This window comes from Siniperca chuatsi, linkage group LG10 (assembly GCF_020085105.1).
Source record: "Siniperca chuatsi isolate FFG_IHB_CAS linkage group LG10, ASM2008510v1, whole genome shotgun sequence".
NCBI lineage: Eukaryota > Metazoa > Chordata > Actinopteri > Centrarchiformes > Sinipercidae > Siniperca > Siniperca chuatsi.
In genome coordinates this window covers 21854878-21873143 of record NC_058051.1, presented here as the reverse complement: position 1 = coordinate 21873143, position 18266 = coordinate 21854878, and the positions used below count along the sequence as shown (strand labels likewise).

Sequence of the window (18266 nt, the reverse complement as noted above, 5' to 3'; positions counted from 1 at the left end):
CTGTCAGTTCTACGGGAAAACAACGACACCACTCACAGAGCTGCTCCTGGTGGGACTTTATCACATTGAGGAGACTCTCTGAGAGAGTGTCTGTGTGGTATAAAATGTTTTTGCAGATGTATGCACAGTATCCAAGCATTTTGTATCCATTTGACTTTATCATAGACGACTCAAAATGGCTGCGTTGGTGCTATTTTTTTCCGAGAGACCCGCAGCAGCTGCCTCAGCACTCACAGACACCAGTGATGTTATGCTGTCTGGATGTCAAACCTGAGAGCGCAGATAAACAATTACCAGATTACATAGTTGTTTTTGCTACTCAGGCTTCGTGACGTGGATGGGCGCATTATCTTTGGCAACTTCTTATAAAATTCAGAGAAATGTTATCAAAATAATTGCCAGAACTAAATATCACACACTGTCCAAATAAATGTTACAAATAGTCTCAACTTTCAATTATGCTAAATATCAGACATCATGAGTCATAAATGAAAAGTTCAGCACAGGGACTGACAGTGAATTAGAGATTGACTCATTGCCAGGTGCGTTCAAGCCTCAATCAGTGGGCGTGGTTTCAAGTCACCTGAGGACGCTTATAAATTGTTTCTGGTCGCTCCATGGTTTCAATGCTGGCACCTCTTGAGAGTTTTTGTAGAAATTTATATGCAATTGTCCTGATTATTTTCTAGCCATGAGTTCCGCAAAACCCTACATTGGCTGTAAAATAGGGTTAATTTCAAAAGCCCAAAATCGTTATGAGGGAATTTTGTATACAATTGATAAAGTGAATTCCACAGTAGTGCTGGCAAAAGGTGAGTGGTATAGGCCTATGCATGTCCAAAAATAAGATGCTTTTTGCTTCTTCTTTTTTTTTTGTAGACTGTAGCAGCATAGTTGAAACATAAATGCTACTTTGTTAGCTTTATCCAACATTTTCTTTCAACTAGTCAAGTGTTTTGGAACGGAGGGACGACCCACTGACAGACCAACACCACCCAAAGATGATATCTATGAGTACATCACTTTCCGGGGAAGTGATATTAAGGATATCACACTGTGTGAACCTCCAAGATCTCACCATGGCCTACCCCCAGATCCTGCAATAATACAGGTATACAAGAATAGCATGGCTCACACCCCACAGAACCTAAAAGTGGATGAGAGTGTGTGTGTGTGTGTGTGTGTGTGTGTGTGTGTGTGTGTGTGTGTGTGGAATTGTTTTTAACATCTCTTGTTCAGTCATCCAGTGCAGGCTCTTCAGGCCTCTACTCAGCTTGTGGACCATTTAGCCCACTAAGGGTGCCTGCCTACAACCAACTTGCTGCCAGCTCTCTACTTAACCAACAGTATGCTGCAGCTCTTGGCCTTGGTAAGTCATTGAACACAAATGTATTCCTTGTAAACTGACCATAAACCCATACCCTTAGTGTAGCTGAATACTTGTAAGGAGATCGTTTACATACTGCAGTATGTGGTTGTGTTCTTCATTAAGGGTCTATACTTCCAGGCTTACATGTTCGAAGGGGGCCCATGGTGGAAAAGGCTGTTCAAACCCTCAATGTGGAAAGATCTGGTCAGAGGAGAGGTTTGACTGCATCCCAGGAGCGGGAGCAGTGGTGGGAGAGGAGGCCCCAGAGGACCAGAGGAGAGAGTTCCCAGACCAGAAGAGGCGCTGGAGCCACCAGTAAGCATACAGAATTGCTGTGATGAAAGGCAAAATAAAATACTATATCCTCTAATTTACCTGAAAGTGAACAGCTTGGATTTATTAACAGTCTTAAAACAATTCACAAACTGTTCAGGGAATTCTATTTGTGCAACTGCAAGCAATCGTATAGGTTAATGTAAATGTTTTTTTTTTTGTTTTTTTTTAATTTTAAGTGAAGTCAGGCCCAGGTGTGCCCAGTGCTCGGCAGGAAACTTGGCGGCAGAATTATGAAAACGGGCCACCACCCAGAAGAAGACAAGGTAATTGTGAAACGTACAGGTTTGTAAAAGAGTGAGAATCTGACTTTTTCTGGATACAAATAAAAATTCCTATTAACATTCAATGCATTTTTTTTTTTTTTTTTAATCCATCTTAGGCGCTCGGAGGCGCAGGAACCGTAGTAGAGGCCAGCTGATGGTGGCTAATGTTCCATCTGCCATCCTTAAGTTTGACACAGACTTTGATTTTGATTCCTCAAATGCTCAGTTTATTAAGGAGGAGCTGGAGAGGGAGGTGCAGGACAGGATGAATATGAAAGGTTGGTTGATCAGCTCAAGTGACCACAAAAGCACCATTTTAATCTTGTGTTTTTTGACAGTAAATTAAGTGACATTTAAGGCCCACACTGTCAGTTTAAACCTTATTGTGTCATACTATGACATGAAGTTATTAATACTCTGTTTTTCAGGAAAACTCAAAATCCTCTAAATTGTAGGTCTTTGCTCAGCAGTAGCAAGACTGACTGACTGATTCTGGCACCAGTATGTGGTCACCATAGTGGCAGCGATGACAGCACTTTGTCATGACTTATCATATGATCTGTCTTTTCCATACACATGTGCAAAGATTTGTTTCCATTTTTCCATTTTGGCACAGATTCTTGCATTTTACACAGAAACAAACTCGAAATCAGGAAAAGTCGAGTGAGAAACAGATTTGCTATTGCTCAGTATGTGTTTTTTAAATTATCGAGGTTAGGATTTGGGATAGGGGGAAATACATGAGCACTAATTGAAAATCATTGAATCTCCCTGTTTTTAGACACAGTCCTCTAGCTTGGTCTTTCATAGCGTATCCTTCAAGGCTACAGTACATGTTTCTATCTGCAGATGGAAATCATGAGGAAGAAGAGAGAGAAAAAGAGGAACTGCACTCCACTGTAGAGAATGCTCTTTTTGGACCAAAATGCTACTACGACAAAGCAAAGTCTTTCTTTGACAACATCTCATCTGATAAGAAGTTCAGGTAAACTAGTGGCCTTTATCGATATTCAAACACTAGTTTCTCCTGTATGTAGAGCTACAGGCTTGTGCCTCTTTTTTTTTTTTTTTTTTGTGTCAACCAACGGTTTCAGACTAACATGGGCAGAGGAGCGGAAGCGCAATCTGGAGACTTTCGGGGTCCCTGGACGGTTCCTGAGGGGCCAAGGCTTCAGAGGTGGATATACTGGACGAAGAGGACGGGGCATTGCTCAGACTCTTTCTTCTTACAGAACCAGGAGTGGGAGGCTGTAAAGGTCAGAGTTTGATACCAAGGCACTAAAGCAACCCCATCCTCCAATGATTGTTTTGCTTATGTATAACAAATGGGATTGTGTGTTACCCATTATGAAGATGATCAGCAAAAGCAGCACTCTTGGCACTGTATGAAGAAGCATATTTTCACGTTTTTCTCCCTGAGGCAGTTATCCTGCCCCATTATTATTTATTTGGCCCCATTTTGAATATAGATCCATGGTCCACTGTATGTGACAATATACATTTATTTTATTTTTTACCCCCTCAGAATGTTTGCCAGAAGAGTTAATTTTTCTTTTCTTTTTTTCCAATTAAATGGGAAGTGACTGTTTAAGTTTCTGTTATTTTCTGCTATTTTGGAAGCATTTCTTTCCTAAAATGTATTTGTTTCATGTTTAAAAGTACTTGGCTTTGCCTCCTGGGAGGAGTACTCATCATAATTTGTACATTTATTTCATGAACAAACGTTGTAAACTATATAAATATTATCATGAAATGAACTATACTTAAATGTATTTAAAGGCTAAATTTGTGTGTATTGCTTTATTCTGCCACATTGAAGCAACAAGTGAGACTGATGTAAATAAACTGGAAATTGCTGATGCACTTGTCTCTGGTCTCTGAGGGTACTTCACATTACATTGTGGTCATATTAGTCAGTGACAGAGGAGCTTTAAACATGTAAAGTTTGGGTCCTAATGTGTAGATGATTTTGCTCAACATGCTGTAAACGCGGTCACAAGCAACACAACATCTTAGGTGGGTCGCTTGATATGAAAAGTGTGCAGACCTCCCTGTAACCTTGAGAGGAAAACGCTCGGCAGATGTCTGTGCATGCGATATTGTAACAAATGTCGACATGAGAATTTTCAGTTCTTTCCCAGCAGCGTGTACAATGTGGACTGACTTCCTTTCATGAATCAACGGATACCCCCTCTACAGTGAGGGACAGTGGTAGGCTACTCACTGTCTGGGTTATACCAAAAACTGAGGGGGAGGGTTTTTCCCCAATCCTGTAACAGTTTATTAACCGTGTCGTTATTTGCATGCAGACCATAAATAATACTTTCAACAGAAACATGTGTTTAATTACATTAAGAGAAATCCAGTGTTTTCTAATTTTCCTTCCTTCATGACAGAGATGGCATTGTCAATACCCCCGTTTCTTGGTAATGGACAAACTATGTAACCAAATAGAGGGCTGCGCTCAAGATAATAAATATTAGAATAAAAGAAGCGCTTTTATTTCCCATATGACAAAATGTCGGTGGCATTTTCATCGGCGCGCCCCAGGAGTAAAGGGGAGGTGACACAGCAAACGATTCAAAAGGTAAAAATCTTGAGTCGCGGCGTTTGTGACTAAATATTTTTGTCTGGATGGGAGTGTGCGGTCCGCCGCTAGTGCAGTGAAAGTAGCCTGTGGTGAATATGAGAAGAAATGGCAACTGGTATTGTAACGTTCCAGTCAGTTGAAGGTGCGAACCAAACAAAGCCACGACGGCGACGTAGGCGACCGTTTTTATAGGCTCAACACTGGCTGGAGCGGTTTCCTTGTGATGCTGTTATTCTCGCTACTTTTTCCTGACGAATGATGAATAATGTTTTGCATGTGAAATTAGATATCAGCTTTAAATTTTGTGACTTGTTTGCAAGAATTTTAAAGCAAACGGCTTTACTGGTTTTTATTAGTTATAGGTGCCAGTTCCTTGTCAGACAGCGTCCTATTACGTTTGAATGGTAATTATGAACAACCACTTTGTTGCACAAACGTTAATGAGCATCCACTGAGAAAGGCATGGTCGGTTAGGATGGAGGGAAACTGAGCAACACAGGACAACCCTGAGCCCTATTCTTCTCAGACTGCTGCTGCTTAAATCCTTGACTGAACCGTTTGTGCGGATGTTTCTGGTAAAAACCACCCATCCTTGAGACAGGGACTTTCAAACGATGTCCTAAATAAAGACTGTGAGAAGCTGCTGTTTCATTTGGCTCCATTATGAAAAAAACTGACCCAGAAAAAATGTTCTGAGAATCCAGGACAACATCACTACAATGTCTTAATAGGACATATCTTTGTGTGTCATTTACCATCCACTGTAACTTGAGATACTGTGAACTTAAGTTGTTTTGTCTCTCAAAGATGCTGGATGAAAATCATCATTTAATACAATGTATAATGGATTACCAAAGCAAAGGCAAGACAGCTGAATGCACACAGTAAGTGTTATTTTTTGTATTCCTGACTGATGCCTTGTAAATGTCATATTAAGGCAAAAGTGAGTAAATAAAGCTACATTTCATTTCCCCTTTATGACAGGTATCAGCAGATCCTGCACAGAAATCTTGTTTACTTGGCCACAATAGCAGACTCGAATCAGAACATGCAGTCACTACTACCTGCAGTGAGTCCTTCATGAGGTTTCAGGAACAAGTAACACAGCAGATTTCCCATCTTCATCAGATTCATTCTTGTCCCTCCTTCCCATCACTTCCCTCACCTTCTCTCCTTTTTTAAATGTTCATAATAAATTCATTTTGAGAACATAGTCTTTTGGTAGACTAAACTCATTTTATATGGCACAGAAGCAAACATTAATTTCAATATAAAATAGGAGCATGAGGACATTGAGGACAGCAATTAGGACACCTAGTCTTGATTGATTTACTATATTTTTTACTTTATAGCCTCCTAATCCCAACATGTCCATGGGTCCCGGAGGGATGGGCCAGAGTGGGGGACACGCTCCAAGCAACCTCAATGACAACATAGCACCAGGACTGCCCCCCACATCAATGATGCAGAGCCAAATGAGCAATGGTGAGATTTGAACACAAATGTGCATTTTACAGATAAACTCTGGCCCACATGAACTTTGTTTTCCACACAAACCTAGACTTTGTGTGCTAACATACAGTAAAGCTCCATCTTGTCCGTCCCTTGTCTTGGGTGCTCATCTGATCCTGACTTTGCGGCATGTTTGTCTGCAGATATAATACCAAGTCTGTCACAATGTCTCGCTTCTTTATTGTCTTCTGTAAATATCTGTGGTCTTATGTTCAGCTAATGGTCTGATTATCAGATTTGTTTGTGGCTATAGCGACTTTTTCTTTCTTTTTGTTTCTAATTCATTTTTACACACATCATTAACAATCATTACTCAATCCTTATACAACCATGCACGCTTCCTGTTAAGATGAACTGAATGTGGGCCCATGATTAGCATGCTATGGCACCACATGGGAACGTGGGCTGGCTGCACTGACTGTGCGTGTGTGTCGTCAGGCCCCAGCCATGCCCCCATGCAGCAGCAGTCTGGTCAGGTGCAGTCGGCTATTCCCTCCGCATCCCTCAGCCTGCCAGCCAGCAGCTACGGTAGCTCAGCCTCAGCCTCCGGCTACAGCCACGCTGCACCCTCCTCCCAGGGCAGCATGATCCAGGGCCCTGGGCCTGGCTATGGCTCTTCCTCCTCTTCTTCCTCCACTTCCTCCTCTTCCTCCTCCTCCTCCCGCAGCAACCTCAACATGCAGTCTAACCAAGGTGAGCCAGGTCTAGAGGAGCCTAATCATCAGAAATTGGTCCATTTTCATGGAAAGGAATAATTTCAGGCATATGAATTGGACACACCAAAACACTTAGGACTTGATTATCATAAACCTTATACTCTTAAGATGCAATATTCCTCATTTATTTTAATTTTGTTATTTCGGTATGTTGCAAGGATTTGGCATTTAGAGGAAGGGAGTGATGAAAGTAATGCATTTCAAGTGTTCAGGGTCAGGTAGAAACCATATGGTAAAAGAGTTGGATGATTTCTGAAATACCTCTGAATGTGTTCATGACAGACGCCTTGTTGATCTTGCTTAAAACATTTGCTCACATGCATATCTGCATTCATCAGTCTGTAAGTTCCCTCCTAGTCCAGGGTAACCATCAAAATAAGCAAACACATTCAGTTCATCAGAGGGGTGCCTCCTCCCTTCCTCCTGCTCCAGGCTTTACCTCTCTTACATCTCCGACTCCTGACCCTGAGATGCAGCCCTCCTCTCCCTGGATGTCCATGTGTATTTACTGTACCTCTGTTTATGCACTGACTTCATTGGCTTTGTTTGCATATATACTTCAGAGCAGCATCTTTAAAACATATCTTCAAAGAAATTTTTTCTTTAAGAGACCCATGTATGGACCCCTTTTGGCTTTACCCTGTGCCCTTATTGCCATTGACCTCTTTCAACATTTGTTTATTTGTCAGTTTAATTATGCACATTTCTGCAAGTATCATTTCTGAGAATGCTGTGTATGCTGTTGAATGCTAATTCAATTCCACACTCTAGTATGTGCATAGAGTGTATCTGTGTATATTAATGTATGAGATATCTCCCCCCCCCCCAATAAACCTCCTTTCCAGTCACCATGATGCACCAACAGTCTGCCACTCCACACTACTCCTCAGCCCAGGCTGGGGGCCAACATTATCAGGGACAGCAGGCCATGGGCATGATGGGTCAGGGCAGTCAAGGAAACAGTATGATGTCTCAGAGGCCCATGGGATCCTACCGCTCCTCACAGCAAGGTAGGTGGTAAGACTTATTTATGCTAATTTGGTGTGGCAATGGGCTCAGTGAGTTTGTTTGTGTTGTGTTTGAGAGCTAAAGTGCATAGATGGATGTGTGAGTAGAGTTTGGAACTGTATGGACTGAAATTATCAACTTGGACTGAAATGGTCAAAAGGTTTCCATTAAATGTGGCTCTGGATGCCAGTCTCACAGTTTCCAGTTCGATGGAAATGCAAAGTTTGCTGCTGAAGTATTAGTGCATGCATGGTATTAGTTTTTGCCTTCAAAGATCATAAAGTGAGAGTGATATTGAAAGTCTGCCAATTAATCTATCCCAGTTGCCTTCCTGCAACTTTAAGAAGCAGACTGGCGATGCATCACTCATGTCACATTAGGTTCCTGTCTGTAAATCACTTAACTTGTGCTGTGTCAGCATGTGCCTAATAATAGCTCTACCCTGTCCTGTTATGTCTTTTGAAGGGTGTAGACTAGGCACGTAACTCAGATATATAAAAAGGATGGGATACTGTTTCCAGGGCAACAGGCCATGGTTGTAAGTCCTCATTCCCCTTGGTACACTATTATCCTTGCATGACTGGGTGAAGTATTTCCAGATAGAACTGTGTTATGGAATTGTTGTGACCATAGTTCAGCTGGGTGACTCACTCACCAGTCATTGGTCATGGGGCTGTTGCTAAGGCTCGTTGATCAACTGTGGCTCCTTGGTCATATCGGGAATTATCAGATATGTTGCTATGAAAATGTTTTGCTATTGTTGCAGAAGGTAAAGGGAAACTTTTTATGTGGATGTCCAGTCAGTGTTGATGGTAAATGTAATCCATTGAAGCAATAAATTCCTCAGTGCATGCTATATTGACAGAGAAAGCCGAGTTCTCCTCAGCGGCACTGCCAGCAGAGCCTGCCTGCACTGCCTTCATGTACCAGGATGCATTGCCCGTGAGCTTCTCAAACCCACGCTCATCCAGCGTTTTTTTGTATAACAAGCTAACCGAGTCTTGCTGCACTTCTACCGTTAATATCACCACAATAACCGCTTCTAAACCAAAAACTTGACCACCCTACATGTTTGAGCAGGAATCTGATCTGTATTAGCCTTGCCTCACTCCCCAGCTTTACAGCTTTATGGTCTGAGCAAGCTAGCTGCTGCGTGCTAATCTAAGTTACTCAACATCGCCAAGCAAATTAATTCCTGCAGTTTGACCTTTTCTTTTTCACACATAGCTATATCGTTACCTTCAGGGCATGTCTATCAAGTACATTTACATAAAGCAGCAACACATACACACATACCAGCAGAATGGGCTTCAGTATAACAACAAGGTAAATGCTAGCACAAAGATGCTCTGGCTAGCTGCTGCAGTAACGTTAATCAATTGAGAATGACTTCCGGATGGGAGCCGAAACGTCTTGATTCTGAAAACAGTGTCCAGATGACTACAACTGAAACCTTTTCTACAATGGAACACTCCTGGACAAATGAGGGACTACACCGTCTTAACGTTAATAAAGTTCCACAAAACATGAAAAAACAGTTCCAACATACTACTCTAGTTGTTTCATTGGCATTAATTGAGGCTTAACATTCACACAGTTTCTCTTGACTGTCCCGCAACATTACAACATTAGTCTAACATCACCCGAACGTTAGCTGATTACTTTGTTGGCCATAACATAGTGCTATGTGACAGAAATACTCACTCATCTGCCCTCTCAGCCCTGCTGGTCTTTTCCAATTTATCTTTGGGATCATGAAGAAGGTCTTCAGCAAACCTCTGTCCAAGTGATGAGTAAAACTTTCATGCATAGTAACGCACACACAGGAGGTTGCCGACAGCGACGTCATCCAACAAAAGCTGCCCATGCTGAACTTTATTGCAGCAGAATGATTCTGTTTCTGTTGGCATCGGAGGGCAATTTGAGCAAAGGCACTACCAGTCGGTGTTTGCCCTCAGCGGCTCAGGTTCTGGATGATCCCCGCCAGCCATATCCTCTTGCATGGATAATGTAGCGGCTGAATATCTGAGTCCACAAAAAAACTGTAATGTATCCTCGTCCATAACATCCTTTGGACACAAACTTATTTTGGGATGCCATTTTCGCTGTTGGAAATGTAGCTAGTTTGCAATACAAGCGAAGACAACAAGGAAGTTATGTTTTTTTGCAGCATCTAGAGCACACCCCCTGGCTACCCAGACGCGGAAGCTAGAAATCCAAGCTGAAATCGTACGTACCTCCAATTACGTCACTGGATGCAGGAAGAACTACTTTGCAAAGTTATCTTTCTCGGTCAATGTAGAATACACTGAGGAATTTACTGCTTTAATTAACTACATATACCATCATGACTGACTGCACATCCACTTAAAATGCGCCCAATTTTCTTTTTAAGATGGAAATGGTTTTTATTCTTCAGCTCATCTCTTTATTTGGAAATGTTTTGGTCAGTTGTGGTTTGCAAAGGAGATTAGAGTGTGCGTGGCTCTTCGATGCATCTTCCAGAGAGTTTTTGTTTTGTTGGTTTTCTGAGTTTGATAGAAAAAATTGAAAGGGAAAGGGAAGGAGTGGAATCTGGAGTTTCTGCACACCACCACCAGGCAGAGATCAGATTCTCCCTCATAACCGGCTTTCTGTAATCCTCATTTTCTCCTCAAAAATTACATCTCATGTAATTTGTCATGGAATTATTTATTGTAATTGCTCCACTTTAATTAGTGTTTCCAAAATTTGGGTTGGTCTGGAATAGCATCCTTCATATTATTATTTCAACCCCTCAAAAATCATCACCTGTGAAATTCTACAGTACATTATTTAAATATAAGTTATAAACAAAATTATAATTGTCATATTCATTTATTCTATTCATAATAGCCTCATAACTAAATGACGACTTCCAAGAAAGATGTCCATAAAACGTCTGTTAGAATCTTTTATTTTCTTAATACACACATATGCACACACACTCCTTCAGGCTGCCTAAATTACCCAAGTGTGCTGGCACAGCCCCTTCAGTCTCCAATTCAACGGCCAATTGGTCCAATCAACTGTTTAACCAATCGTGGTGTCGCCTGTCTTGCAGGATCTGCACAGCAGTACATGGGACAAGACGAGTTCTACGGAGAGCAGTATGGACACACTCAGAGCTCCAGCGAGCCCATAAACCAGCAATATTACCCTGATGGTAATCATGCACATCCATAAACTTCATACACACAGCTCTCAAACGCACAAACCCCCATTATAGGTCATGCCATTCCCTTTTAGCACTATCCCACAGGCCTGAGCCAGATTTACTGTAGGACTGAAGCTTCTTCCTCCCAGCCATCGTCTTTTCCCCTTATTGTGGGAGATGAAAAGCATTTTTAAAAAATAGCAGAAGACTGACATTGGTCTCAATTCTGTTTCCTCCCAGTGTGTCTGTGTCCATACTGTCCCCTTTGGTGTGCCGAAATTTCAGATTTCAGAGAGTGCTATAGCAGTGTGTTGAGGAGAGAGCGCAAACTTCCTCCAGGGTGTTTCTTTGTGCTTTGTGCATAATATTGAAGTGAGAAGCCTTGAAAATGTTGTTGTTGTGCTTGTAATTTTATGGTTGCACATGTATTATGAATGTTTTGGTTTCAAACTGCGAATAATAATCTCATCTTCTGTATGTAAGTGGGTTTTGCCTTTGCAGAGGAGTTTTTGCACGTGCTGAATCATGTTCTCTACAGGTCATGGGGAGTACTCATATCAACAGTCTTCATATAGTGAGCAAGGCTACGACAGGTCCTTTGATGAATCTTCACAGCATTACTATGAAGGAGGTAACAGTTATTCATTTTGTAATTTTAAACCATGTGTTGTATATATATATTTCCTGCACTTTCACAACATCAGTTTGTCTAAATGTGTCCAACTAAAACTATGGTAAAGTACTACCTCATATAATTAATAACTGACATGTGTACCTGTGTATATATACTCAGGTAACTCTCAGTACAGTCAACAGCAGGCCCAGTATCAGCAGGGCTCTGGCCAGCAGCAGCCCTTCAGCCAGCAGCAGTACTCCTCTCAACAAGGCTACAGTGGACAGCCACAGGGATACGGTTAGAACAACCCATACAACCTATTGTGTGCATTCACACAAACATAAACACACACACAAAACAAATGAATTGAATGTAACCTCTCTGTTACAGGTCCTGGCCAGGGTGGATCCTCCCAGTACTCTCAGTATCAGCAGGGTCAAAGCCAACAGTATGGCTCCTACCGCTCCTCCCAGGGAGGCCCTGGAGCACCGACACAGAGGCCCTATGCCTATGAACAGGTACATCAAATTAGATCATCTCTGATTCTCTGAAACTAGCCTTGCAACACTGACTACTACTCATTTAACATATAGGAAAATACAGTATGTATATAATCCCTAATACAGGTTTATTTTGGTTAATGTTTTATTGTTGTGAAGAAATAATGGCTTTAATCTTTTTCTTTCTATTCAGTTCAATTCAATTAAATTTTATTTATATAGCGCCAATTCATAACAGAATTTATCTCATTGCACTTTTCCTATAGAGCAGGTCTAGACCGTACTCTTTATAATATTAATTACAGAGACCCAACAAATCCATTCTACAACTGCTAATCTCTGATTTACCTAATTCAAATGTATGCTGACGTAGCACAGTGGATATTAGAGCACACACACACGCATTTTTTCAAGTAGCTTGAGGCATAAATACGCAGGGACCTTTTTAGACTCCCCAGGCCCCATATTTTCTTGGTTTCTGCTTTTCAACTGCTCAAATCCAACTCTTTCATGATTAAGTATTAAACATCAGGAAAGCTGATGCATGTAGGAATAATAGGTTAACTTTAAAATATACTTTTGTACTGTGTCTGTCTCAGTAGTAACAGAAAAGAAAAGAAAAAGTGAACAACACAATGTATGAAATGCAATCTAATCTCTCTGTGTAAATCATTTTACATTGCAGGGTCAGTATGGGAATTATCAGCAATAAGATACCACATTGTTTTCCTGTCCTGGAAGAAAATGAAAAAAGGAACGGTTTAACAGTGACGCATTGGCTCAGCTGTGGATTAGAAGATCTGGCTTCATCAGATTCATTATCCTCTCATTAATCATCATTGTATCTAAAAATAGATAATCTAGTCAAATGTGATGCTTTCCTCATCTGTTTTGCTTGCTACAGGGGGTGAAGTGCTACTGGCCACCCTACGAAAAGTCAGGGTGCTTTTAGAATCAAGACAGTTAATGTAAACCTTCCATTTGGATTAAATAGGATACTAAAAAGGAGCAGTAAAGTCATCAGATGAGCCTAAGCAAATTGGCTGTATCCTTCCCTGTCTTTGTTTTTCACTTGTCTTTATCCAGTCCCCTGCTTTTAATGTTTATTATAATTTACAAGCCTCTTTTATTATTATTATTTTTTGGTGCACAGAGCAGGTCCGTGGTTTGGCTATAAAAAGTAAATTAGCCTTGAAGGAAATGTTTCTTGATATGTATCTAATAGACTAGGTCCTGCTCTTGCTTTAATTCCTAGTAGAGACATCTCACGATAAGGGAAATTCATTTTATGAAGGTGAAAACGTTGGTCCTTAAACCTGACTTGATCAAGGGGTTTGTCTGTGTTAGTCAAACTGTGATGTGTTGCTGTGTTGTCTAACATTATGTGTTTTCACTCTCTTCATATAGCTTACAGACACAATAGATAGCTGACTGATCCAGACTTAAAAGTGTGTATCATTGTCCATGATAATCATACATCGTGGTAGTATTTTTGACACTTTATTTTCAGTGGCATTGCTCTGCACAGACATATCGTTATTGTGCAGAGTTACAGTAAGAGGGGTTACACTACTCTGATGCCATTCAGTAATGATTTTACATAAAAAACACATCGCCACTTTGTCTGCACTTTATTTTGCAGTGACAGTGTATGTATTGTCTGATATTTTGTATTGTAGTGCAATTCAGGCTGTTTTTAACAATTGATCCTCAAAAAGCCAAAGTAACACAGGAACAGAACAGTAACGTCTCCTGCACCTCTACTTCAATAAGTGCAATATACTCAGTCGGTCATGTTGAGGTTGGTTCATATGGTGAATTCGCACTGTATATCATTTGTAGTTTCTTGACATACAAGAATGGCAAAGGATGACTAGGGCTGGTTTGTTTAATGTTATTAAATGTTATGTTGCAGGTTTCAACTGACATGTCATCTTTAAGAAAATGATTTTCTGTATTTATGTAACTTATGGACAGATAATGTGAAGTCTTTCATCACAAACATAAATCTTACTACTTCAGTGTTCTTTTTTCAGTGAAAACTTTTATCATCATCTTTTGTATTAGATGAAGAAAATAATGTTAAAAATAAGACAAGTGTTAAAAGGGTATAGAAGGTAAATTTTTAGATAATTGTACTTGTCGTAAAAGCACACTTGCCTTATTTTACATATCTATCAATCTATAAGAACGGGCATATATTATGTTATTTATTTATTTAAAAGAAGTCAGACGACACCTCTGGTCATTACTCTGATCGCTGTTTTTTACAGTTTGAACAGTAATAAGGATTATTAGTGTGACTGTGAGGGTGCAGCTTTGCAGTATATTCCATAGTAACTTAACTTATCTCAGAGGGGTAGAATAACACAATAGCTGCAGTCATTTTGCAGGGTTAATCAAGAATGGGAGATACCTGGCTGTCAAACAGCTAAATAACTAAGTACCACTCAACAGTGACAATCACAAGCTTCTCTATACTTCATTGAATTCGTACCAGTGTTTTGTTTTGATGTGAACTGAACATGTATGTAAGTCTTTTCCAATTCAATGTAGTGTGTCCACACTGATGTGGGTGGTATGCCTTGTTTGTGTGTGTGTGTGTATGTGTGGTGTTTACATGTATGTGAGAGAGAGAGACAGACAGTGAGTGAGAGAGTCAAGTTTGGTGTGCATAATCCAAATATGAATGTTATCTACTTATCTATTGTAAGACTGCATTGCCTGATCTTTTCTGCTGTCTTTTGTTACTGTTTGTTATATAAAAATAAACTGACATTCACCTTTTGTATGTCTGTATTTTGTGTATTTGTTAAGGAAATGTCAGAAGTCACACATCATCATTATCATACTTAGTATATTTAGTAGATATAGATAGTATGGACAATGTGCAGACTGGTTTTAGTATTGTTTGTTTTCAGGTCATTTGTGCATTGGTTAGAGGTTTTCAAATTCCTGTAAATTCAGATAGGTTGTAGCTAATGCGATTTGATCAATTCAGAATTTGGCACGTCAGTCAGATTGCCCAACAAAAAAAACCACAAATTAATATTCTATACTTTTTTATTAACCTTGTCTGCCCCTTAGAAGTGTTCAAACTTCTATTATATGAAGTACTGAGTATATGAAGTTGGTATCTTCTTAACACACATTCTAGCACAGAAGGTGGTGGTAGAGGACCAAAACGCAACAGCCATAAACAGCAAGACACACCATAATTAATCGCATATACATGTCCCTTCACGGCTGCCGTAGTTGTCAGGGCCGTGTGTATTGCTCCTGCAACATACAGTAAGTTAACTGTCCGGTAGTTAATGTGTCACTGGACATGCCTAAACGATTATACAAGGAATTTATGCCCATCGTGAATTCACATAACGCTTAAGCAGCTATCTATCAGTTATTTTCCCGACAGAATCCCTTTTTGCTCACTACTAGCGATGTGTATTGAGGCAAGCGGTCGTTAGCTAACGTTATTTTAGAATCATAACGAATATCTGTCTGTTGATCGTCACAATGTTGGCGACGTTATCGAGAGTTAAAAACCGTCGGTGGCTTTCTCCGGACATACTTTTAGAATACATGCTAGGACAAGAGGTTAGAAAAAACGGGTTGAGCTTGTTCAGTCACAGTTGTTCTCCAGTAGCAGCGTGGAGACGGAAAGTCACCGGTGGTATCAGAGATGTGAGCACATCTTGTTCCCTGTGCGCCAAAGTCCGAGGAAACCCGAAGAAGAGAGAGCTGTCTGAAAAGAAGTTGGTATGTGTTTGATCTACGTGTACGTTATCAATATTTCCCAACCTAGTGTTTTTTTTTTTTTTTTACTGAACTATACCAGGGATTCTGCAGTGTACAAGTTGAGGATGGAGTCAGTCCACTACTTTATAATGTGCGTGGAGTCTCCCCATTAGTAAAAGCAATTGTACAAAGAAAATAAAATCTCTATCCCTCAAATTGCCTTCAAAACAAAGAACAATGTCTTCTTGTAGTTGGCTCATTTGCTCAGTCTGTCATCCATAATATTTTTGTGTGAATGAAATAACATATGGAAAATAGTTATATGGTATCCAGTCATGTTTTACTAGATATATTCTGTGTAAAATTCTAAAAGAAACCAGTATTACTTAGATATTTATCATCACTTAACTATATCTTAAATTAGGTCAATTCTCCATGAAGGGATACCCAAAAACATCTCCCTAAGGGAAGAGTTACATCAAGTATGATATATCTGAAACACTTATTTGAGCAATGTTCCTTAATATTAATTTCTCAGTTCTAGTGTTAAATTAATCTACAGCTGATCTACCGGTGGTAGAATTTTTGTAGTACATCCCTTGTGAAAGCATTAAAAACAGCAAGTTCTTTTTGTGTAATCCATCCTAGTGTTGTGTTGTTGATGACTTGCAAACTATCAGTGTTGATTGAAGCTCGGATTAGCCAACTGTCTAATTATTTCTTGATTTGGCCCATAGACGCGTCACTTTGTAGACCATCGCCGTGTGAAGCTGGTGGCTGGGTCAGGTGGTAAAGGTGCCTGCAGCTTTCACAGTGAGCCCCGGAAAGAGTGGGGCGGACCGGATGGAGGGAATGGAGGTGATGGAGGAAGCATCATTATCAAGGGTAAGTTGGGTGTCTCATCTGGTTCAAGGAATGTGTACTGACACTAGTCTGTTTGCCGTGTATATTCTACAATTTCCCCATCCTGTCTTTAGACACCATACATTAATTATATTTAAAATTCAGGACTACCCACCCTACTGGCTGGAACGTAATTAGATTTTGTCGAGAATCATAAACAGTTACACTTTTCCTTTACCAAGAATTGGTTTTGAAAAGGTGCCATGTCAACACAGTCTGCTTCAATCTATATTCCTTATTTGCCTATTTTCAGCTGACCGGTTTGTCAAATCCTTGGCGCAAGTAGTTCCGGTTTACAAAGGAGAGGATGGGCAATCAGGGGGCAACAAGAACTGTTACGGCAGGAATGGTGGCCCAACCTATATTTGTGTGAGTCCATGCATTTGATCATAAATTGTATGTAATCTATGAATAGTCTTGTCATGTTTCTACAATAAAGCTATTGCTTAACCTTGCCTTTAATGTTTTTCCATTTTAAAGGTACCATTAGGCACTGTGGTGAAGGAACAGGGAAAGACAGTAGTGGACCTTTCTGAACATGGCCAGGAGTATCTGGCTGTATTTGGAGGGGCTGGTGGGAAGGGGAATCGATTCTTTCTGTCCAATGAGAACCGTGCCCCAATGACAGCAACCCCAGGAATGGAGGGCCAGGAGAGGATCCTTCAGCTGGAGCTCCGTACCATGGCCCATGCTGGACTGGTGAGAAAAAGCTGCTTATGTTTGAAAATAACATCGGCATATTGCTTCTCAACATCACAAATGTAATGAACTGCTTTTTTCTTTATCTTTATCCCATCAGGTGGGGTTTCCTAATGCTGGGAAATCTTCATTGTTAAGAGCCATCTCTAATGCCAGGCCTGCGGTGGCTGCTTACCCTTTTACAACACTCAACCCACATGTAGGAATTGTCAATTACAGGGATCATGAGCAAGTCGCAGGTAGTTGATTTTAAGCAAACCATTAATATATTCTAGAATTATTATTATTTATTTTTCAGTATAACGTATATATGCTCCACTTTTACCCTTGCTCTGTGTAGTTGCTGACATCCCAGGCATCATTCGAGGGGCCCATCTAAATCGAGGCCTGGGCATCTCTTTTCTGCGGCACATAGAGCGCTGTCGTTTCCTCCTCTTTGTTCTGGACCTGTCAACTCCAGAGCCCTGGACCCAGCTCCAGCATTTGCGTTATGAACTGGACCAATATGAGCCTGGTCTGTCCCAGCGGCCTCAGGCCATCATAGCCAACAAAATGGACCTAACTGAGGCCTCGGAGAAGCTAGAGACTCTCAAGAGCCTCGTCACCCAGCGTGTCATCCCCGTGTCGGCTCTCACAGGACAGAACACAGAGGAGCTCATCCTCCACCTCAGAGAGCTGTATGATGGCTACCTCCAAGGAGAAGGCTGTGGGGAAGGCAAACCCACTAGGTGGTAGTAAAAACTATTTCCTCTTACTCTACTGATATTTCTATGATATATATTTATACTGGAAGATATAGAATGTATTTAAATTGCTTAATAAATATATAAACAAAATCAAA

General features: G+C 40.6%; 3 protein-coding genes across 7 annotated transcripts; all 3 read left to right on the top strand.

Moving 5' to 3' along the window:
* Window positions 1-569: 569 nt before the first annotated feature.
* On the top strand, window positions 570-3829 carry lsm14b (LSM family member 14B). Of its 2 annotated transcripts, none has more exons than XM_044212543.1 (8): window positions 570-812; window positions 948-1111; window positions 1240-1369; window positions 1493-1684; window positions 1882-1968; window positions 2085-2246; window positions 2818-2953; window positions 3063-3829. In XM_044212543.1, the coding sequence occupies exons 1-8, from the start codon at window positions 692-694 to the stop codon at window positions 3220-3222; spliced, it is 1152 nt and encodes a 383-aa protein (XP_044068478.1). In that variant the 5' UTR covers window positions 570-691; the 3' UTR covers window positions 3223-3829. The 2 variants fall into 2 exon arrangements, with proteins under 2 accessions (XP_044068478.1, XP_044068479.1); XM_044212544.1 differs by having other exon boundaries at window positions 577-812; window positions 1508-1684.
* Window positions 3830-4397: 568 nt separating this feature from the next.
* LOC122883597 (calcium-responsive transactivator-like) lies at window positions 4398-14872 on the top strand. Of its 4 annotated transcripts, XM_044212530.1 has the most exons (11): window positions 4399-4555; window positions 5366-5442; window positions 5543-5627; window positions 5911-6043; window positions 6509-6763; window positions 7632-7796; window positions 10877-10978; window positions 11508-11600; window positions 11763-11882; window positions 11976-12103; window positions 12771-14872. In XM_044212530.1, exons 1-11 carry the CDS (start codon window positions 4487-4489, stop codon window positions 12795-12797), a joined length of 1254 nt encoding a protein of 417 aa, XP_044068465.1. In that variant the 5' UTR covers window positions 4399-4486; the 3' UTR covers window positions 12798-14872. The 4 variants fall into 4 exon arrangements, with proteins under 4 accessions (XP_044068469.1, XP_044068465.1, XP_044068466.1 ...); XM_044212534.1 differs by lacking the exon at window positions 6509-6763 and having other exon boundaries at window positions 4398-4555; XM_044212531.1 differs by lacking the exon at window positions 10877-10978.
* A 449-nt stretch (window positions 14873-15321) lies between these two features.
* Window positions 15322-18266, top strand: mtg2 (mitochondrial ribosome-associated GTPase 2). Its single transcript, XM_044212529.1, has 6 exons — window positions 15322-15844; window positions 16561-16708; window positions 16980-17095; window positions 17207-17425; window positions 17526-17664; window positions 17766-18266. The coding sequence occupies exons 1-6, from the start codon at window positions 15602-15604 to the stop codon at window positions 18158-18160; spliced, it is 1260 nt and encodes a 419-aa protein (XP_044068464.1). The 5' UTR covers window positions 15322-15601; the 3' UTR covers window positions 18161-18266.